The sequence below is a fragment of the Lemur catta genome, chromosome 11 (genome assembly GCF_020740605.2).
Source record: "Lemur catta isolate mLemCat1 chromosome 11, mLemCat1.pri, whole genome shotgun sequence".
NCBI classification, from domain to species: domain Eukaryota; kingdom Metazoa; phylum Chordata; class Mammalia; order Primates; family Lemuridae; genus Lemur; species Lemur catta.
The window spans coordinates 17,161,767-17,180,464 of record NC_059138.1 but is presented as its reverse complement, the minus strand read 5'-3'; the positions used below and the strand labels follow the sequence as shown (position 1 = coordinate 17,180,464).

Here is an 18,698-nt window from a genome sequence, read left to right as displayed (position 1 = left end):
CATCATGACAGAATATAACTGAGATTTTCCGACCAAGAGAGTACAAAAAAATGTAAAATTAAATAAATTTACCTTTGTGAAAAGTCAATGTTTCATTCATATTTTTCTTATTTTGCCATCCACCACTGAAAAAATATGTTATGGTCTGTGGATTCGTGTTTGGGAACCACAGTCTTACATACTTAGCATAAATATTTATTGGAAAAGTAGAACCTTCACTTAATCAAGTATTTACTGGTTAAATTACTGATCTGTGTAATGCCAGATACCAGTTTTATACAGATCATTTCCCTATACTGAATTAGCTATTTCAGCTTTTATGTTTAGACACATCTTTCCGTATTTTGTACCACTCTCTATTGATGTTTGAGTTCTCTGATAACACAAATGAGAAGGAAGAATTATTTAAGGTATATGTGAGTAGAAATATGAATTGACTTTTACAAGATTAAAAAGAATCATCATTCAAAAGGTAGAATGGCTTCTATTTATAAATACAATGTGTAATTTCTGGATTATGTATGTATATTCTAGACTGGAAGTACTACATAAATTCTATTGATTTTGTCTCATCTAAATTACAATGTCAAATAGATATTAGGATTTTATTGTAAGAAAGTTATGGGATGTCACATGGGCACATTAATTACAATAATTGGGCAATAAAGAAGCCATAGGAATAGATAATATGCTGTACGTTTTGATGAGATTGTAGTTATTTATGGTAATAAAATCTTGTTAATTGACACTGCTGACAAGCTCTTCTGCTTTTCTTTTCTACTTTGCAGGTTGGTTTATTAGTCTTTTTAAGAACTATGGACTGAGGGCCACACAATATACAATAAAGCTCACATTCGAGGTTTTCTGTATTTGTTTGTGGTATACACATCAAATTCATTCAGCACAGATTTGGTGATCATTGTTCTAAGTGCTCCTAAGTATGCAGAGATATATACGGTGGTGCCTACCCTGAAAGACTAATAATGGAGAAGGGAGGTAAAATATCTCTATATAAATAAATGTGACCCACATTTATTGAGCCACATATGTGAGCCACATGTTGAAGTTCCTTAAAAGCAGGATAAAATACTCTGCAAGTTCAGAGGAGGAAAGACTGACTCCAGGCATGAGTGATCAGTGAAGCTGTAGCACTCAGCGGTAGAGGAATTACTTTGCATCTGTGACATAAAGCTCTGAGTTGTTTCTAAATATACATCTACATTCTAGAACTGTAGTGAGAGGTAGGTGGCTAAATGCACTGACATGGAAATAAACTTTTGTTCTAGGCCCAGCTGCCTTGCAACCTCATTTTGTGTCCTTGAGTATATAAAATTGATGTAATAATATGTGTCCAGCATATCTCGCTATGATAAATGAGATAATGTGGATGCCTAAGCTGCTCCCCGTGGTGAAAGTCAGATTGCTTGGCAGGTGTGTATTTCTTTTCCAGCAGCTCAGGCCATACATTTGAATGATAGTAAGCGTAGCTTTCCATGACTAAAAGGATTAATATCCTTACCAAAGTGTCCAATTTATTGGTAGGGAATAGCATATTCTGTGTAACATCTGAGCTATTGTCTGAAAAAATTGCCTGAATTCCTTGGAGAAGTTGCTTATGTGAATATAGAATAGTAGTATTATAATCACTGAAATATGTTAAAATGGAAATAAGTATTTATTGAGCTTTTCTTGCTGGTTTAGGGATGTTACAATTGGTTTTTAAATTCTTATTTCCATTTTATAGCAGAGGAAACTGAGGCTTAGATACGTTTTAAAAAGTTGCTTAGATCATACAACTGTTTGAAATCAAATCTGTTGAAATCTAATGTTTGTGCTATTTACATTGTAGTAAGCTATTCATACTGTGCCTTAGTTTGATGTTTTTCTTGCAGGCCAGTGTAAACCATCTATCTGTATGTATGTGTGTGTTTGTATAAATGTTATTCATTTGTTTGTTTGTTTTTGTCTCTAGATTGCTACTAGAACTGCTGGAGTTACTGTTTGACAAGTTTAATGCTGTAGCCACTGCACACTCTGTGGTCCTGGGATACCTGCAGGATGCTGTTGTGACTCCACTGCCTCAGCAGGAGGATATCAAATTGTATGATATGGCAGACGTGTGGATGAAGATCCAAGATGTTCTGCAGGTAAGGGTCTTTTACAGAGGGTGTCGTCTTGATTCAGAATAACAATTTAGAACAACAGCAGCAAAGAAATCAACCACCTAAAATATTAAGAATCACAAACAGGGTGAGAAAGTAATGCTTCCATTTAAAGGTCATGCTGCTGATGGCATTAACTTCTACCATCTGCAAAAAACCTTTAGCAATCTCCTTTTTTTTTTGCCAGACTTTAAAAATAGGAGCAGATTCTCAATATTTATGGTATCTGGCTTTCTGTTGTGATGTACTTACTTCACTGGAATTAGTCATACATTAAGGTAATAAATATTAATGTGTTCTTAAGCACTATTTTATAAATATACATGTAGCTTAATTTTGTTGACTATTTCCTTATAGCCAACTTCTGCATATATTGGGTTAAATGGCAGGTCAAGAGCTTATTTAGAGAGATGATAATAAATGTGTAAGGTATTAATGTATCACTTTGATTTGTTGAAGGTTAGAGGAATAGTATTATTATTTGGTATGATGCTGCTGAGATAGTATTTAGAAATTGTATTATATAATTTCTCTGTGTGCCAGCAAATGATTTGGCCAGATGAAAATTAGAAATATAATTAAGAGTTAGCCGACATGGCTAAACAGAAGTGACTGACTTAGACAGCATCTACTGATATGAAAAGAATTAAGTATATGTAGGGAATTGAAAACTGTAGCTATGCAGGAATGAAATTACTTGCATGGCAAATAGGAGTCTTTGCAGGAAAAAATAAATCATAAATGTAAATTATAGTCATTTTTGAGAATACAGACATATTCCTGGTAGATTAAATGATTCTTGGTTATTCATTCATTAGATATCTTTTGGTATATATGTTCTTTATTGATGGTTCAGTAGCAATAATATAGGTTGGAACTATATTCTATGAGTTCTTTTTACTGCTTGGTGAGTTACCATGTGCCCATTGTAGGTGCTTAATGAGTATTTGTGTATCAGATAAAATATCTTTATGGGTTAGAGGCTGGTTATTCAGCATTTATGTCTTGGTTTGCTAATCTGTCTTATGGAAATATGTTTGCCTTTCATGTAGCATGTTTATTTTAAGGATGAAATAAAAAAATAGATTTTAAAGCTATTTCAAAAATTATTATAATTAGAGACTTCAAGTTCTGGTTATGATGAAGTTACCTTTTGCTATAAGCAGCTATAAAACTGGATGGACTCAGGCAGTCAGCTGAGAGAAGAGAATACATGAGATGAGCTCCACATTCATCCCTGCATCCTCCTTGGGGACACTTTCCAAATTATTAGCCCTTTGGTCAAATATGAAGCTGTGCACACCACAAGGCTTAACAGAAAACAGCTACTGTGGGACTGTGAGCTGCAAGGAGGTTTCAGAAGTTATAAAATGCTCAGAAGTATTGTTGTTCAGACCAGCCAGTGTGGGGAGAGCTCGCTGAACATCCTGTGATTTCAGTTGTGACCTCAGAAAAGTCATATCTTAGGAAGGAGTAAGGCTGTTCTAGCTGTAAAGGAAGGATCACTACAGATCTCACATAACAAAGCCCCAAACCAAGTGTCTCTGGTATCAGCTTGATCCACCTATAAATTAATTGCCTGACAGAGCAACACTCTCTATAAAGTAAGACAGCATAATCCAGATTCTCAATAACAAAGCATCCACAATGTCTAACATACAAGTATTTTACTTGTGAAAAGGCAGGAAAATGTGACTCAAAACTAGGATTAAAAAGTTGATAGGAATTAACATCGGAAATGAAAAATTCACCAGATGGATTTTGCAGGAGATTACCTTCTGTAGAAGAAAGTATGAGTGGACTTGAAGATAGATCAATCTAAACCATCTAAAACAAAGCACAGATAGAAAAAGAAAAAATAAACAAAGTCATAACATCCTCTAGGACAATATTGTACAATCTAACAATTGTATGGTTCCAGGTATAGAAGGAGAGGAGACAGAGAGATTGGGCCAGCAAAATACCAGAAGAAATAATGACCCTCAAATTTCCAAATTCTTTGAAACATATAAACCCATAAGTGCAGGAAGCTCAACAAATTCCAAGTAAGACAAACACAAAGAAAATCAGCACCTTGACATATCATTATGAAAACCAAAGAAAAATCTAAAAAATAGAGGAAAAAAGACATTGCATATAGGCAAATGGTGATTAAAAAATTATCAGTGACTTCTCATCAGAAAGAATGCAAGCCAGAAATCAATGAATGCCATCCTAAAAGTGCTGGAAAAACCAAAAAATTGTCAATCTAGAATTTTGTATCAACTGCAAATATCCTTTGACATGAAGGTAAAATAGAAACATTTTCAAATAAACTAAAGCTGAAGGAATTTGTCACCATTAGACCTGTTCTTTAAGAAATATTATAGAAAGTTTTTCAGGCTGAAGGAAAATAATACCAGATAGTAATTCAGAGCTATGGGAAAAAATAAAAAGGGCCAGAAATGGTAAATATGTGGGCAAAAATAACATACCTTTTTTTCCTCATTTCATAATTTCTTTATTTTTGTTTAAAGAGTATTAATTTCTCTTTAAGTCAAAACAATAGTAGATATGGTTTTTATAATATATTTGAAGGTAAAATATATGACAGTAATTTCACAAAGGATGGGAGTAGGGTACATGAAACTGTGCTGTTGTGAGTTTCTTACATTATACATGAAGAGGCATAATAGGGTAGACTATGATAATTTAAGGATGTGTGTCTTAATCCCTAGAGCAAACACTAAAATTGTAAAAGAGATATATAGCTAAAAATCAAGTAGATGGAATAAAATTGAACATGAATACATATTTGTTTAATCCAAAAGAAAGCAAGAGAGGAAGAAAAACAACAAAGAAGAAAAGATAAAGAACAAAGATAGGATGAATAGAACTTCAAGCAAGATGTTTGACCTATACCAACCATATCAATAATTACATTAAATGTAAATGGACTAAACATTTCAATTAAAAGGCAGAGATCATACTGGATTAAAAAAACAAAAAAGCAAGACCTAACCATGCTATTTCTAAGAGATGCATTTTATGTTATTTTATTACTTTTTTGTTTTTAAATAATTTCAAACTTTTAGAAAAATTGTAAGAATAGTACAAAGAGCGCCCATATACCTCTTTATTCAGATACCGCTATTGTCAACATTTTATCACATAGTCAACTATTAATGTATGTATGTGACACACGTGCACACACATTTCTCTGAAAAACTGACAGCAAGTTATGTAATCTATTGTCTATATTCTAGTTTTATCAATCAACCCAGTAATGTTCTATATAGCAGAGATTTTTGTCCCTCAAGTAGGAAAACAATCTAGGATCAGGTATTATGTTTAGTTTCCTTTACACTTGAACATTTCCAGTAATTTTTTTCTCTTATCACAGTGGCATTTGTCTTTTTCATTTCTTTTAAACTTGAACATTTCTGTAGTCTGTCTTTTCCTCTTATGACAGTGGCATTTCTGAAAAATATACCCCACTCCTTTTTTTAATACAAATTTCTCATTTTGGGCTTAAAAGATATACTTTAAATATAAGATTAAAAGTATAAGAATGGGGCTGGGCACGGTGGCTCATGCCTGTAATTCTAGCACTCTGGGAAGCTGAGGTTGGAGGATTGTTTGAGGGCAGGAGTTTAAGACCAGCCTGAGCAAGAGTGAGACCTTGTCTCTACAAAAAATAGAAAAATTAGCCAGGTGCAGTGGTGTGTGCCTATAGTCCCAGTTACTCAGGAGGCTGAGGCAGGAGAATCACTTGAGTCCAGGAGTTTGAGGTTCCTGTGAGCTCTGATGACACCACGGCACTCTAGCCTGGGCAACAGGGTGAGACTCTGTCTCAAAAAAAAAAAAAAAAAAAAAAGTATAAGAATGAAAACATATATCATGAAATGTTAATAAAAATTAACTGGTATTATACAAACATATCATACATTATTAGAATATATAATATCAAATGGAATTATTTGTACCATAGTAACTTAGGACATTTAAAACTCAAATATATCAAACCCTGGAAATTATGGACTGTGTAATCCTACCCTGGCAAGGTTATAAAATACTTTCTGAATAAATATTTATGACTTCTTGTCTTTGGCTAACTTGGACTAATGTTCTATATTCAAAACAACTACTAAATCTATTAGGATTTTATTAATAGTACTATCATGAAGAATTAGTTATGATTATGAACATATGTCTTCCTCTACTTTGTAACTGTCAAATATATATATTTCTTACACTTTTGAAAAAACTCATTATCATATTAAAATGATGTAATAAATTAAGCAACTTTTATTTCCATTACACATTAACAACTGAAATGTAAAAATCATTAAAAATATGGGTTTTTGGCTTTTTAAATGAGTTATTTCTTTCATGTGTGTGGTTTAAAATGATTGATTTGGGGATCCTATCTTCAAGTTATGAAATGAATTGGTTGTTTATATATTTATCTATTTAAAGTATAAATTTCAATTTTTGTTAGTATATTTATGGAGTTGTACAACTATCACCATAATATAATTTTAGGACTTTTTTTTACCTCTCCCCAAAAACCTTGTATCCATTAGCAGCCACTCACCATTCCCTACTCCCTATATCCTCCATCCCTCAGCGGTTAGATATTAATCTGCTTTCCAGAAGTGACATTGTTATTATGGGTTCATGGCCTTCATTTTTTTAGTTTTCTATGGATCCTTGGAAATTTTACAGTTTAAGGGAAAGTAGACAACATGTGTTTAAGACTCAGTAGAGGCATCAATTATGTGTTATATCTGTCAGAAGCTCATAGTCCCCAAGTTAATCATATACTTGGCAATACTTTTGTATTGATACATATATGTATTAATACATATATGTACTAATGACATAAGTTTACAGATAAAGAACATAAAAACTGATCTAATAAAAGGTGAGAGGTCAAGTGTAGCAATAACATTTCATATATTTTGTTTGATTAGTTTGAGGCCAAGCTATGACAATGTTCTTTGTCTTTTTCCTTTATTTGTCTTCCTCCATTTTCTTCTCCTCTTAGCTATCTACTTTTCTGCCCTCATCTTTTTTTTCTTAAACATGTTTAGAAGAATGACCGTAGTCATGACTTCAGTTAATCTATTGCTGATTGTTTCTTAGCTATCTATTCTACTCAACTTTATTATCAATCCATAGATTTGAGAATAAAGCACTTTTGAATAAGAGGTTCATGTAAATATTTTACATTGATTGCTATACAATGAAAATTGTTATACAACTTTTAAATTGTTTTTAGGTGCCTATCTTTTCCAGTTCCCTCAGAATTCTTTCAGATTACACAGTACTGAGGAATATTAGGCTATAAACCCATCAATAAACTGGATATCTAATGACACAGACACACAGATGAACTAATGTTGCTAAATATGACAGTAGGTGATGCAATGCATAATATAATCATTCTGAGACATGTGGAATAGACCAAGAGAAGTTTTTGAGATTGGTGATGAGTTGACCCTTGGAGATAGAGGAGATGGAACATGGCGCTGCAGATAGGTGGAAAAGCTAATGAGATAATAAGTGGCACGAAAGGACTGAATGAACCGGGGATTCAGGGATAAGTGCACAAAGGGGTTTAACTCTAACTGGAGGTTTATATTGTGGACTGGAAGATAAACTTGGATAGGTAGATTTGAGTGCAGGTTGTGGAAAGCTTTAAGTGTCATCTAAGCGGTTTGTGGTTTATCTTTAGACTCATAGTTTCCGAACCTGGCTACATAATCGATTTACCTAGGGACTGATTCCTTAGCCCCATCCCACACCTTCTGAATGAGCATCACTGTGGATGAAGACTATATTCTGTGCTTTTTAGCTCTTAAGGTGGTTCTGATGTATTTGCTTAGGATCCTGTATTTGGGAATGATTGCTTTGGACAAGTGTTCTCAAAGTACATTCCCCAGACTAACATCATCAGCATTATCTGGGATCATATTAAAAATGCAAGTTTTTATTCCTACCTTAGACTGACTGAAGCAGACACTCTGGGGGCGGGGCCCTAAGTCTGTGTTTTAACAAGTCCTTCGCGTGATTCTTATGTACGCTGCAGTTTGAGGACCTTTGCTGTAGGTTGATATTAGACCTTTGGGGATTTTGATTAGGGTGTGATGAAATGAAGGAAGATTAGTGTGGTAGCAGTGAGCAGGACTGACGAGACTAAGGCAGGCAAATTGTTTTGTAGGCTAATGGAGAGTCTATGGGTTATATTACTTGAAGTTTGTCTAATAGTGAAATAAACAAGACAGGCTTTGGAAGATAATAAAGGAATACAAACAAGGATAAAAAGGATTTATAAACTTGAGAGTCTTTTAGAAAATCTGTAAAATGATATGGTCTACCTGTTGGCCTGGTTTCCAAGATGACAGATATTTTAATGATGGTTTAGTGTTAAATTATTGGGGCCAACTATGTGCTAGGTTCTGGGGAATAAGATAAACAAAAGAGAGAGTGCTCACTCTGGTAAAGTAAGAGGGAGGCTGCAATAATGTATATTTTTTCATTAAGTTCTGTATTAAAGATCTTGTTCAACTAGTAACGCAGGGGAGCCCTGGCTAGGAAATATTTAATGTTCACTTACATGGAGGATTTAGGAGAGAAGATTTTTGGTTAAGTTTTCATGTAGAGTTTTACGCATAGGGTCAGTTTAGTTTTCATACACTTGTTGGAGGAATGTTCTTTGGGTTAAAAATCGTTCCTGGAGAGTGAAATAATTGAGAACAATAGATGCCTGTAGTTAAGCATGTAACGGCACTAATGAAGATGATGGGATAATACGAATGGAATTATAGGTATTTAGAATTTAGTTTTGAATTTCATTGTTTCTTTGAGTGGGAAATGTTTCTTGCTGACAAGTGAAATGTTCTCTTATATATTAAATCTTGGAAAAGAAAATAATTGTTGATCTTCCAAAGACTGCACCAGTTTTGCCCCACTAGAGCCTGGGCTTTCCCTGGCAGGCAGAACGCGTCCTTCAGTCGGAAGGCTCATTTGTCTCAGCATGTTTGTGTCTGGAGACAGACAGTGAGGAGCCACGACTGCAGCTATCATCGTAACAGGGTGTCATAGTTTTGCCCTGGTTGTCAGCCCTGTGACCACACACCGTTGCACGCCTTTTTCAATTTTACACTCTTTTTGAAACTGTGATAATAGAAATACATGTTTTTGCCCTTTTGAGCAGTGGCAGCACCTTCCAAAATGTCACCTGCTTGGTGACATGTCTGTCATACCGTTGGCTGTGTGTTTTCAAGTGTTTAAGACCGAAGTACACTAGAAACCGAAAAATATTCATTTCTTGTTGAATTCTGCATAACAGAGGAAATATGAGGATTGCATTGCGCAAGCCCATCCTCCAGATGTTACGATTCTGAAAAAATCTAGTTTTTTCATATCTCATTTGGAAACAAAACTGTCTGTTTAACCATTGTTGGTTTAAATGTGTAACCCCTTGGTGTGCAAAGCAGTATCTATAGATGGAGGCAGTGTGTTCTCATTACACTGTTTATCACTAACAGTGACACCCAGAACAAGTCACTTCATTTTTTTTTGTGCCTTGATTCCTTTTTCTGGAGATTAACAGAGACAGAATGTAAAATCATTTTACTTTTGTTAACTGCCACATAAATGTTTAAATAATGATAAAATTAACCTCATGCACAGAGAACTTGAAGTTTGCTGTCAGGTAAGAAAATCCACAAAATCGTTAGTACTGATCCATGACCTGGAGGGGATTTTCAAGGAGACAGATGCAATTTCTATTTTGAATCCAGGTCTGAAACTAGGCTATTCTTAGGTTTTGTTGAATTTGATATTTTGGTTAGGTGAGGATTCCATACCTTACAGTAAAACTCGCTTTTTTCAGTATTCCAGGCCAGATAAACTTGTGAGAGTATTCTTGCAGAAATAGTTTCTCTTCATTTCTCAGCCCTTAAAACTTTTTGATAACCTCTATTTTGGGTGGCATAGTACAGTCATATTGTCAGCCAGGCTGTTGAATCTCTAGAAAGGTGCTTGCTCCTAGATTTTTAGTTCTGTCTTGTCAATGGATAACATGCTGCCAAATGAACAGAATTTAATTAACATTTGAAAGTTAAGTTAAAAATCTTCCTCTAAATTGGAGTCAGTTCCTATAGCACCAGAACTCTCTCCCTGTGCTGTTTTATGTTCACTACTAATTCTTCAAGCAGGAACTGATGGGCAGCTGGGGAGATTCCTCTGGCTCCCAGTAAAGATGTGGCAAATGCCCAAGTCAAAGTGCTTCTCTGATGTTCAGAGAAGTCTGATGTAAATGTTATGGACATCTTAATTTACTGGGGCAAACACTAGAAAATAGTAGCTTGGCAGGGGATACCCGAGAATAGGTAGATCTGGTGGCAAGTCTGCTCTCCTTAAATTCCCAGATACCAGGATGGGTCTGCTCGGACCAGATTACAGTCTTGGTCTAGTGGACCTAACGGTAGAAATGGCAGCTCTTCCTCCAAAACCCTCTTTGGTTTTGTATGAGATTTTAGAGGATGAACTGTTAACAGCCGAATGCTGGCCAGACTCATAGGCTGCTACTGCTGCTCTAAGTGCACTTATCAAGATTTGGTGCACCTGGGCCAAAGCAGCAGTGTTGCTAGGAACCAAGAGGCCGTAGTGAGTGGTGGTGATTAATAGTAATAGGTGAAATAGCCTCTCATTATCTGATTTGAGTGAAATTAGAGCAACTGACATGACCTTCACTGACATTGCTCTTGCCTACTTAAGAAGGTTTTAGAGAAATAATAATTATATTTTCTTGAATTGGTAATCACTGTTGTTTTTTTCTTAATGTCTTTTTCTGAAACCTATTCTGATTGTGGAAGCAATGAGTATGTCTGAATTCTCAATTATAGTGGTGGTTCTTTTGGTTTGATTATCTTTTGCTGCATACCAAATTACTCAGAAACTTTGTGGCTTAAGACAACAACCACTTTTATTTCCTGCAGTTCTTTGAGTCAGAAATTCATGAAGGCTCAGATGCACAGGGCTTGGCATGGCATCAGCTGGGATCATTCACGTGGCTGCCTCAGCTGCAGTGTGGGCTGGGTTAGAAGGTTCAAGAAGACTTCATTTACTATGTGTCTGGGACCTTCATGCTTCTCCACGTGGCTTCTGTCTCTCCATACGACCTTGTAGCAGGGTAGTCTCAGGGTAGTTGGACTTCTTACGTGATAGCTGGCTTCAAATAGGAAGCATTTTAAAAGGCAAAGGCTGGAGATCTTTTAAGGCCGGGCCTTGGACATTCAGTAGTATCTCATTTACCACATTCTTTTGGTCAAAAGGGCAGCTCAGATTCAAGTGGAGGGAAAATAGAGTACATTTCGTGGGAGAAGTGGCAAAGAATTTGCAGCTGTTTTTATTCCACCACACCATTGTTGACTTTGTAAGTTTGCCTTTGTAGATCCACCAGAGTCAGACACTTGTTGGGTCTTTGTCACAAGGTGAAGGTCAACATTTTATTCTTATCTACGGCTCTCAATTTGTTAGAGAATCTTTAAATGATTACGAGGCTCAGCAAATTTTACCAGTTCAATCATATTATAGACCATTCAAGATAATACAAGTCTTTCATGTTTATGAAACTGAGATAAGTTTTAAATCATGTTTTTAGCACCAATAGAGTCATGTGTAGAACTCAGCTACCTTAACTTTCTTTTTACATTTTTTAAGTCATTGATTTATAAGCCTTCTTTGGCTTATACTTTAACATCTTGACATTTAACTTAAGAAAATCTCTGATACTCTTGGAGTTGATTCATTTAGCTGAAATGATTTTAATTCACATATTTTTTAAAACAAGTCTTTTCATTGAGGAATATGTCTCACAAGGCATTTTACTAAGTGTATATATTGTATTTATAGAAGTGTGTTTGCACCTATACATGAATGGTTGTTTTCAAATTGTAAAGATATAGGATTTCAAGTTTATTTATTTTTTACATCGACAGATAAAGTTGTGTTTACTGTGTGGATTTCAAGTTTAAAAGAATTCTGTGCAGTCTGTGCATAGAGACTTGCCCTTCCCTGCTTTAAAGTGCCAAAGATTTTGATAAATGCACTAAGATTGATTTGAGCCTTTGCATTCCCCTATAGGGTCAAGGAAATTCAGGCTATTTCTTTGTTGGTTTTGGCAGTGGCTTCAGCTTAGATCATCTGGATGTTGTGAATATTTTGGTAGTTACAGCTATTACAGTGGTCATTGGACCTCCTCCCATCCCTCTCCACACCTCCAGAGCCAAGGATCACTGAATGGTTGTAGTTTCCTTCTTCCCTGTTTTTAAGAGGTTGCTATTTTCTCTTTTATGTCTTGCTTTTATGAAAAGGTTGTCACCAGGCAGCAACAAAGAGGCTTTGGCAGTTGCTGTCCCTTCAAGGGTGTGTATCTTTTGCCTGTTTGGCATACCAGTGAGGACTGCATTCTAGTTGTGGAGGGAGCAATCCTTGACCATGTTACTTTGCACTGCTTATATTCTCAGTCTGGGATAAAGGTTGGAATATAGAAAGCAGGGATATTACTGATATGTATGTCATAATATGAGTATGCAAAGCTTAATTTAAAAATTAAGTGGAAGTTAAATTGCAGTATATTAATATTTTATGCCCTCAACCTTCAGCCTTCTATAGTGAAAGGTGATATAGAACCTGCTATTGTAGTATTTCTTCTAATCTTTTTATAAGATCTCCATTAGTCGAATGAGTTCTACTAATGAAAGAAATAATGGAAAAGTTTTTCTGTGAAGCTCTGCTATACTGGTCAGGTTAACGGGAGGCAAGAAGCACCAATGCAAAAGCCAGACAGTGCACTGTGACCTATTGAATCCCATTATTTGGTTTCTTTTAAACATACGTATGATCTGGTCAGTGAAGTCTCCTAGATTCTGTTATGCTAGTCATGGCAAATCTTAGTTTTTTGATTGCCACGTTATTTCCTGTCAGGGGTACACAATCAGAATGACCTGTGGACCCCACATCAGAGAACCTGCTTCAGTAGGATTCTAACTGATTCTAAGACACACTCCTGGTTAAGGAGGCAGGATTAGTAAGTGACATAAAATTGGTCACAGTAAAACCAAGACCATTAAAGGCAGTCTTAAGGGGTTGGAGATGTCGACAAAAGTACATTTAATTTGGAAAGATATGTCACTGTTACACTTTTGGGAGAGTGTGTTCTGTAATATATAGCAAATGAAGATAGAATGATGAAACTCCATAAAGATAGGAAAAGTGCTTTAATATAAATATATTTTAAAAGGAAAAGAAAAAGTAAATATGTATGCTGTAACTGATCTCCATTTACAAATTTTAGTTAACTTTATTTACAGTAGCATACCAATGACAGCAAACATGGGTAATTCCTATTTTTGACTTGAATAGTTGAAGTTGACAAATACATTATTTTGTCCAAGAACTTTTGGACTGGAAACAATCATATCAGAATGTTAATTATTGTCTGTTATTAAGAACGGGGTTTCCTTCCTTCTTCCCCACCTCCTTCCCTCCCTCTTTTTTCTTTCATGTTATTATTTTTAAAGACAGTGTCTTGCTCAGTTAGTGTAGTGGCAAAATCATAGCTCACTGCAACCTTGAACTCCTGGGCTCAAGCAATCCTTCCACCTTAACCTCCGTGGGAGCTAAGAATACAGGCATGCATCATCATGCCTGGCTAATTTTTAAATTTTTTGTAGAGATGGGGTCTTGCTATGTTACCCAGGCTACTCTCAAACTCCTGACCTCAAGCAATCCTCCTGCCTTAACCTCCCAATGTGCTGGGATTACGAATGTGAGCCACTCCGCCCGGCCAAAAAGAGGGTTTTCTAGGTTGCTTTCCCTTCTTCCTCATTTATTAGTTCTATGAGTTTTTAAAGGTTATTGATGGGATTTTTTTTTTGTTGGGTAGGGGGAAGAAATTTCTTTTTTAATGTATTCATATGGAAAGAATCTAAGAGATTATTTTAATATTGCAGGGAGTTAAAATACTAACCAAGAACAATACAGAACAGTTTTTGGTCCCATGACAAAATATTCAGTCAGAACACAAGTGCCAGAGAAGACCTTCAAAGTATGAGGTCAGAGTGAGTTAAAGTACTTGAGTTCATGGGAAAGGGGGAGTTGGCCCAATTTAACATGGTTAGATCTAAACATATAATGTGAATGGTATTATAGAGAGCTAGGGAGAATGGACATTTTCTTGGGTTTGTTTGTTTTCTTGGGATGTGTTACAACAACAAGAAAAATAATACCTTTTGTGTGATACAGACGGAGGTCTTGAAGAAGAGATTGGTAGTTTGGACTTGGCCTTTTAGACAGTGGCCTGCCATTATATTTTTTTGTTATATTTTTGTTATGGAAAATTTCATAGATGTTAAAAAATAGACTACAATAATGGATCTTCATGTACTTGTCATCCAGTTTCAGCAGTTGCCAGGTTATGGCTAATAATTCTTTATCCCTACCTACTTCCCTGTTCCTTAGTATTTTGAAACAATCCCAGAGATTATATTGTTTTATCTATATTCAGAATGTAGCTATAAAAAATAAGAACTTTAAAAAAAAACATAACCATACCTAAAAACATAATTTCTTCATCATCAAATATCTAGTCAGTATTTTCGTTTTTAGTTGTCTCAAATGTCATAATTATATATTTTTACAGTTTGTTTGAATCCAGATCCAAATACGGTTTACATATTGCAGTTTGATTGATAAGTTTCTTAAGACTCTTTTAATCTATGTTTCCCTTCCATCTGTCATTTTATTTTTATGCCTGGAAATTTATTTATTGAAGCAGCCAGATCATTTGTACTGCAGAATTTCCCACAGTCTGGCTTTTGTTGATTGCTTCGTGTCATTTGCTGTTTATATTTGTCCTGTGACTTGGGTCTGGAGGCTTGATCAGATTTAGGTTGATTTTGGGAGCATCATTACTTCATAGGTGTTATGCTCTTTTTGACAGAGGAGTGAAATGGTGACAGTAATGTTTTTAGGATGGCTCATCTGGCAGCAGTGTCCAAAATGAATTGGTAGAGAAGAAAATGGATGGAGAGATTCCAATTAGAAGGCAAGTTCAATCAATGCAGGAGGGAAAGGCTAGATTAAGGCAGAGGCAGGGAAAGGAAACAGGATAGAAATTAGAAAGAGTTTGAAAGAAGAAGCAATTTTCAAAATCTTTTATTAATAACATTGACTCTAAGAAATGGAGAGCCCTAAGTCAGGGTGAAGTTGTGAACCTGGGTGATTGGGAATTAGGATCAGGAAGATGGTGCTTTGTGTAAGTTAAATTTGAGGGCTGTGTGCTGGCAGAATATCCGTATAGAATTGTGTTATAGGCAGCTGGACTGAGCATGAGAAGCGAGGGGAGAGGTTAGGGCAGGAGATAGAAATTTAGGGATTCCCTACCTGCCTGGAGAGAGCTGAAGCTGTACAAATGCACCAGCTTAGAAACTTATCAGTGAAGTGTGGAGCACTTTCCTTAAGTATCAATAGTTCCTCTGCTCAATCAGCTGTCCAGAGTTGTCACAGCAGAATATTATATAGTCCCTAGAGACTGAAGTTTCTTGTAGGGATGCCACATTTTGCTTTTCTTCTGCGGTGTTTCATCATGTGTGGGTGATATGGTAGCAGATTTTTGAACAGGACTCAAGTGCTGTTTAGATAAGAGCTGTGGCTTTCAGAAGCTGGCAGTTCCTTTGGGGATGTGGACAGACAGCTTGGGGAGGAAATAAAGCCCAAGTCCATAAGTGAGCCTGGAAGGAAGTGAAGAAGCAGAGCAAGCAGGACAGAAAGTGTACCGGGCCAGCCATGAGAAAAAGACCTTGCAGTTGAGGGGATTTCACGTACCAGCCTTACTGTCCTTTGCTTCCCCGTTAAGCCAAACCTGACCTGTGCCATGACTGAGAACTGGTTAGTGCGAGTGGGCAGTGAGAGTTTTCTAATGTCCTTTCCTGCTTCGTCTCTCTTATTTCCATCAGAACCACAGAGAATGTGATTAATGGGAAACTATACAACTGGTGTATAATCATAAAAAAAGTCCTTCTTAACCTAAAGGATTTTAAGGAAAATGTGCTATTCAGAAATATCTCTTAAGCTGCATGACAACACCACAGTCCCTCATCTGTGTCTTATGAATACTTTTTGCCTAGTTATAGAAGGATAGCAAAATAAATGTTTGCTGTCAAATCTGCACCTATAATTCAGTGAGGTGTTGAAGAAAGGTGATGGGCCCTTATTCACGGGGGAATCCTGTTCAAAATCATTTCAAATGTTTTTTTTTTTTTTAATCCTCAGTAAGATTATATAACTAATCTTATACCTCTGAAAGATACAGATGATTTTTTTTTTTTTAATAGTTCTGGTCTTCCCAGAAGTATTTGTTCGTGTTGCCAAAGAGTTGTGTCACTTAAATGAGGGACATGAACCTTTTTTGATTAGCTACGTGAAAGGGTTTTGAAAATATAAAGTGAACAACAACAACAATGACAAAATCCACCGCTTTGGGTATGATTCCATAGGAAGATGAGGGCTGTTGCCAAGTGAACTAGAGCAAACGACGAAAGCTCAGCACGAACTAGCCAGCTTCATTGGGGTGATAAACGACAGCACATTAGATATGTGTTAGCAACGTGATATGGCAATGAAAAAGGCCAGCACTATTTTTGGCTGTGCTGCACAGAACAGCATCTGATCACCGAGCTGGAGCTGATCATCCCTGTCTACCCAGTCCTCGTGAGGCAGCATCTGGGATGCTGCCTCGAGTGTTGGACACGTGCACACTGGAAGGGTAGACAGACGGGTGGGAGTCCCAAGCGGAGCATCTGCAGTGATTAAGGACTTCAGATCAGGCAAGTTTTGGTGCTTTTTAGAAGAAATGACATGTTTAGGAATCAGCATAAAAGTAAAGAGATGTTAACCTTTTCAGAGATAGGATGATAGTGAAGAAATATCGTCACTGTAAAGTCACTAAAAAGAGAGTTATGACTCCTCAATAGTTGGCATTGGCTTAATAAAGTGCACTTTAGAGGGATGACTCAAGCATTTTATAGACAACAGATCCTCAGAAAGGGGCTCTAAAGCAAGATTGAGCAAGCACTTGTTTATGGTCAACTGTGTTTTTATCAAGGAATTAACATAGGCAGTGCTTGCTGTAATGTGACAAGGAATACAAAGTAATAATAGATCATGTCAGTCGAGGCTTTTGATTGGAAAATTCAAATGCAAATAATAAACTTGGAAACAATGGGTGAGACTTTATAATCTTTAGAAATTCAGTTATGAAATAAAGGAATTACTGTCCACAATAGTATATGCAAGCACAGCAGAAAGAAATAATGCGAGAAATGCAGAATGTAAACTGAATGTCGGAGAATGTTTCTGCAGTGAGAACTGTTGGACCATAGGATATTCCCCTTGGAAAATGGCATTGAATTTCATTGGACATTTGATCTTGACAGAAATGAATGTGTATCAGTAGGGAAATAGACTGAATATCCCTGTAGGCATTTTTCATTTCTCTCTTCTCTGATTCTGGGCCCTGTTGATGATCTGTTCACCTGCTGTGATCAGGAAGAAATTTCATCTGCTGTTTTCTACACTGAGGCACATTTTAGATGCTTTGCTGATTGCTATAGGCTAAAAGTGGAGTTTTGTAGCCCAGAGGTTGACCTGGCACCATCCCTCCTGATTTTGTAGAAATACTTTCTTCTGTTTGACATGCAAGAGTTAGGGTCCCTTAATGAAGGTGGATACATTTGATAGAGTGGGCTGGTATGTATGGGGTCAGTGTCTTCTTTAAAGACACCTAATAACCTAACAGGGTTGCAAGCTGGCCTCCCTGGGGTGCCTTCAGAGTGAATGACAGTCTAATTTTTCCCCCTTCGCCCAGGAACTTTACTTTCAGCAAAAAGGATATTCAGCAGACTGGGTGACCAAAGATTCTTACTGTGTCCTGTAGAAATGTGATTATATCAGGTTTTTGTATGAGAATGGGCTACTGAAGAAGAGCTTGACTCCTTTTGGTAGGGCAGTGGTGTGGATGCCAGTCTTTGTCTATAGTAGTATCATTGTATAATCAAAGAAGTAAACTGAAAATGCAAACTAAATTTTAGGTTCATTGCAAATAGTCTGCGTTTCCTTGTTATAAACTAGTCTGTTGGATAAGATTGTTTTCTTAGCTCGCCATTCATATGCCTCCACAATTTGGACAAAGTCTACTTTTCTAATCTTAGTTTTACTCTTTTCCTGTAGAAATGCTGTGTTCCAATTAAATCAGTCTTTCTCTCTGCCTTCTAAATATGGCTGTGTCCTTTCTTACGCCATTACTTTTGTTTATACCACACATTTCCCACTATCTTTGCCCTCATCCTTGAATACCTTCTCTGATGTGGTCCTGTTCTCTCTCTGTCTTATCAATGAAGCACCCATTGATCATTTTCTTTTAAGAATTCATTGCACTCTTGTTTTTACTGTTCTTTTGACATATCAAATAGTTATATTTTT

General features: G+C 36.2%; 1 protein-coding gene across 3 annotated transcripts in view; it reads left to right on the top strand.

The window, feature by feature from the left end:
• EXOC4 (exocyst complex component 4) overlaps positions 1-18,698 on the top strand; it is a 721,344-nt gene that overhangs the window by 100,890 nt on the left and 601,756 nt on the right. For all 3 annotated transcript variants that reach the window (XM_045564932.1, XM_045564934.1, XM_045564933.1), the window contains exon 7: positions 1,973-2,147. In XM_045564932.1, coding sequence (XP_045420888.1) covers positions 1,973-2,147 — 175 coding nt within the window. The remainder of the gene's footprint in view (positions 1-1,972; positions 2,148-18,698) is intronic.